We start from the raw sequence: 4,646 nt of genomic DNA on the forward strand, positions 1-4,646 counted from the left end.
GGGTGGGTTTCACTTGCCAGAAATTATTGGTGTCCATCCCACAGCTTTAAAGAAGTAAATCTGTTCAAAATGATGAAGCAACGAAAGATAATACTTCCTGAGAACGAAAGAGGCATTGGTGGCCGTTGAAGGGAAATTGAAAACTGAAGTTACTTCTTTCCATCTTCTCTCTCTTATAACCTGTAAAATTCAGATTGTTACATGCTCGAGCTGCTCGATCATATGAATTTGTAACGGATATTGTGCTTTAATGATTCAATTTTAATCCGTCGACCGTGGAGAAGTAAGGACTAAAACCATAGCAAAAAGACTCAATAGCATGACAGAACTTCATAGGTCCAAAGAATAACTGAAGGAAAAAGGCCTATAACTCATAAGATGAGAATATTTATCATGATTTTAGATACCAGGTCGTCAGGTCTTCGTTCAATAAGATATCATATTCAATATTGGCCGAGAATCTGATAAACATACTCCGGATGACATCATTCCGTAAGGATTATAGCATCGAAACGTTTACTAAAAGAGAAAAAAAACTCGGTCATCGAAACGTGTCCATTAGGGAGAGGTTTCCACACCCTTATAAGGAATACTTCGTTTCCCTCCCCAACCGATGAGGGATCAATCTCACAATTCACCCACCTTGGGAGCCCAGCGTCCTCGCTGGTACACCACCCGGTGTCTGGATCTGATATCATTTGTAACAACCAAGCCCACCGCTAGCAGATATTGTCCGCTTTGGCCCTTTACGTATCATCGCTTTGGCCCTTTACTAAAGAGAGATTTCCACACCCTTATAAGGAATGTTTCATTCCCCTCTCTAACCAATGTGGGATCTCACAATTTAACAATCGTGAAAGTGAATGAAAAAGCGGGAAATAGGCTCAAATAATGGCCTTATATTTGCCCATAACGAACAAGTTTCGACTCCAAGGTCAAGCATCACGTTTCAGACATGAAAATATTGATCACGAGATTCAAAGCAAGCTATTCTACCTTCTCAATGCCACCACGAGAAGTAACTTCCACGAAAAGTCGATGCAGGTCTAGTTCTTTCCCACCAATAATCGGGATCCTGCGTTTTCAAGAGCTAAAAGTGAAAAACAGAATCTAATTGCAAAACCAACAAAATGGAGAACAAACATTTTATCTCTATTTAAACAAGATTTGAGAAACTTCCATTAAATGAATGACAAGGTCCACTTCACAGATAAAGGAGGAAGTGTTTAAGAAGAATACATGAACTTGGTTCCCATGACAGAATGGAGCTTCTCCAAGGATGCCATAAAGATATTTGGATTAGCTACAATATCCTCATATGTTGTTTGCGGTGGTGGGTATGGTATACAGCTAGAAGTAGCTTCAATCACTGGCAGTTGCTTCCTGCCAGCAAAAGAAGTCGAGGCCATGGTCAACTCGTCCTGCTACACCAGCGTGTCTCTGTTATTTCCTCTTCTATAATCGATCGATGAACTGTTCAAGCACATCCATCACTCTGTTCTATGAAATTTGAAGAAAACAAAAACAGCACTAAAAGTTTGAAACATCTGGCTGCATTGCACGCAAAGAACAGTAAAAAATGGGCAAAAACAACAGAAATTCACAGAGACAAATAACCTCTCCACCCCCACTCCTTTAAGAATCTTGATGCAAATGGGAAGTGATAGTGATGAAATAACTAGCAGCAATAAGGTAGACATGCAAAGACCCAAAAGAAAAATGGTACAGCATAGCTTATATCTGATTATTTCAAATAGACTTGTTTCGTGTTATGGGTAAGATAGCAACGGTTGAGTTTCTCACTATCTAAGACGACTCGAGCCAAGTGATAGCGATGAAATGAATGAGGCTTTCGTACCTACCTACACCGAGGATGAGGTACCATCGGCCTGTAACCAGATGAATATACCTCGAACCCTCGGCCCTGATGGTTTGCTGGATTTGTTTTTTCAAGAGTTATGGCATTTTAAAGGGAAAGCTTCTAAAGGTTTTAAACAGCAATAGGTCTCCAAAAGCTTTATACCAGACAGCAACTGTGCTCTTTGGGCTTTCCCTTTCGGACTTCCCCTCAAGGTCTTTAAAACGCGGTCTGTAGGGAGAGGTTTCCACACTCTTATAAAGAATGTTTCGTTCTCCTCCCCGACCGATGTGGGATCTCACAATTAGAGTAGGGGCAAATTATCAAGACTGCTGAAGGGGATGTCATTCTACCTTGGCTAAAGCGATACCTTACATTCAAGAAGTTGATGTAGCCAAGGTTATAAGCAATTCAAAAGGGTCCACAAGTGATAATTGAAGCTGGAATCTGTTCTCGAGCCGTTGCGTTCGGTTCCTCTAGAAAATTTGCTCCATTGAAGATGGCTGGGGAGACTCAAATGTTGAAGGAGTAAGCAATGACACTCAGTATAAGACTGAATCAACTGCAATGCATGATACAAAGATTCATAAATGGACACAAAAACAACAGAAGCTTCATAGAGATAGATAAATAACCCCACCCCACTCCCTTCAAAATCACTATCATGCAAATCGAAAGTTCAGAACCAAGATAACAAGAAACACCACAACTACCTGAACAAACCCAAGCCTACCGCTAGCAGATGGTATTTGACCCGTTACGTATAGCCATCAGCCTCACGGTTTTAAAACGCTTCTACTAGTGAGAGGTTTCCACACCGTTATAAAGAATGATTCGTTCCCCCTCTCCAACCGAGGTGTGATCTCACATGAAATAACTCAAAGTAGAGATTCAAATACCCAAAAAAGCAAATGGTACAGCAAAGCTGTCACAGCCATGAATTCCTCTAAGAGAATCAAGGGGCTGAAACCAAAGAACCACCCAGAAGCCAGACCCTTTTCATACAGAGGCGATGAGAAAAGCCTCCCATTAAGGCCATTGCAATAAATCTCGCTGGGAAAGTTTCAGGGCTAGTACAGAGCTATGCACCTTTCCCTGTCATTCCAAAGATATCTAATGGGTTATTAAACCATTGTCTCCTCTATGTTGACAAACCCAAAAAAGTGCTTTCTTCTTCTTCTTCTCCCTATCTATTTCCCCATTATCTGACACTAAATCAGCTTTCAAAAGTTGCAGATTCTTCATACAACCCTAAAAACACAGACAAAGAAATCCAAAGGAGATGCTATTATGAATGAACAGATGGGGTTTGGGTTCGAAGGTGGGGGGAACACTCCATTCACTAAAATAAAGAAACCCCACAATGAAAATCACTAATCAGAGCAGAAACAAAGTAGAAATTAATGGAATCACCAAACATAACAGTGATTCAAACAAAACTGTCCATTATTTCCACAACTTAATAAGAAAATGCAAACAACCCAGATCATAATATGACAGATTAAACAGTTTCAAAAAAAGAAAAATTATAAAAGCATTAGAAAGGGGGGGAAATTACATACTCCAGAGATAGAAAGATGAATGAAGAAGCCAATTAGGAGGGGGAAATTTTCATAAAATCCCAAAAACATTACAAAAGAGAAGGGTTTAGAAAGAACTAACCTCGATTAAGAGGACATTGATTGCGAGCGAAAACCAAGAAGAAACCGGGAGTATTGGATGAAGAAGAAGGGTAGATTAGGAATCGAAAAATACGAAAGTTATGGAGGAAAATGAGGAATACGTTATGGCGGGGGGTCGTCTTCATCCTCGAACTGTTATTAATTGCATTCCTAAGGGGGAAAAAATCGGCTATTTCTTTTTAATTTATATTATTTTGGTATTTAATTTATACCTAAATTAATAAAAAAATGAATGGAAAATAAATTTATTTCATAAATATATATTAATATATTTTTAAAAAAAATTAAAAAAATTATTATATTTAAAAAATACCTATAAAATTTTAAAATTAGCATTAACATCGTTCACCTTTATAACATAAAAAAAAATTTATCGTTAATTTATGGATGAAAATTGTTTAATATTATTTTTTTAAAGAAATTTAAAAGTTTTTAAAAAATAATTTTTGAAAATTCAAATATATTTTTGAATGGCTTTCTGATTGGGAAATTTTAGGGCCGAAGTTCGTGTACTCGAGCTGGACGGTTCAGATTCTTTGCATAATGGACGGTGAGATGGTGAAGGAAATTGGTCTCACTTGTAGATGGATCGTGGGCCGTTATTGAGCCTGGACTTTTGCAATCAAGTGGCCCAAACTTTAAATATAAATACTTAAATACTTTAATTAATTATGGCGCTCACCGGAGTTTCGTTCAGCCAGAGATCACGAGGCGAATTCCTAAAATCCTACCGTTCTTCTCCTTCTTCCACCGCATTTCCATGGATTTTCCTAAGCTTTACGTCGGACATTATGTGATTTCGTTGTCTCTTTTCTTCCCCGGAATTCTCTTGTTTTGCATCTCGTTTTCCTCTGTTTTGGATCCTTTCACTCTTCTCTCCGATGGAAGCCATTGCAGCAGCAAGAAGCTTCAAAAACAGGTCGAAATCGCAATCTCTATCACTAACTTTATTGTTTATTTTCATTTTTTAAATTTTCAATGGATTGTGAAATCGTTCTGGATTAATCCTTGCAGAGTAATTCTAGTCATTTTGGTTCTGTTGCACCGCTACTTATGAAGTCGCCTATTGTTTTTTTTTTTTTTTTTTTTTTTTTTTTTTTTTTTTT

At 38.0% G+C, this 4,646-nt stretch overlaps 2 protein-coding genes across 17 annotated transcripts in view; one reads left to right on the top strand and one right to left on the bottom strand.

The window, feature by feature from the left end:
* The window catches only part of LOC111460321 (high mobility group B protein 15), a 7,122-nt gene extending 3,450 nt beyond the window's left edge, over positions 1–3,672 (bottom strand). For 3 of the 16 annotated variants that reach the window (XM_023103531.1, XM_023103535.1, XM_023103523.1), the window contains exons 1-5: positions 3,521–3,672; positions 2,212–2,420; positions 1,240–1,500; positions 997–1,075; positions 18–180 (exon numbers count right to left, since the gene is read on the bottom strand). In XM_023103531.1, the coding sequence (XP_022959299.1) occupies positions 18–180; positions 997–1,075; positions 1,240–1,409 (412 nt within the window). In that variant the 5' untranslated portion in view covers positions 1,410–1,500; positions 2,212–2,420; positions 3,521–3,672. The other 13 variants (XM_023103532.1, XM_023103529.1, XM_023103527.1 and 10 more) reach the window with 13 other exon arrangements.
* A 564-nt stretch (positions 3,673–4,236) lies between these two features.
* Positions 4,237–4,646, top strand: part of LOC111460020 — a 1,860-nt gene continuing 1,450 nt past the window's right edge. Inside the window, exon 1 of the mRNA XM_023103098.1 lies at positions 4,237–4,459. Within this exon, the coding sequence (XP_022958866.1) occupies positions 4,422–4,459 (38 nt within the window). The 5' untranslated portion in view covers positions 4,237–4,421. The remainder of the gene's footprint in view (positions 4,460–4,646) is intronic.

Source organism: Cucurbita moschata, unplaced genomic scaffold, assembly GCF_002738365.1.
Source record: "Cucurbita moschata cultivar Rifu unplaced genomic scaffold, Cmos_1.0 Cmo_Scf00023, whole genome shotgun sequence".
NCBI lineage: Eukaryota > Viridiplantae > Streptophyta > Magnoliopsida > Cucurbitales > Cucurbitaceae > Cucurbita > Cucurbita moschata.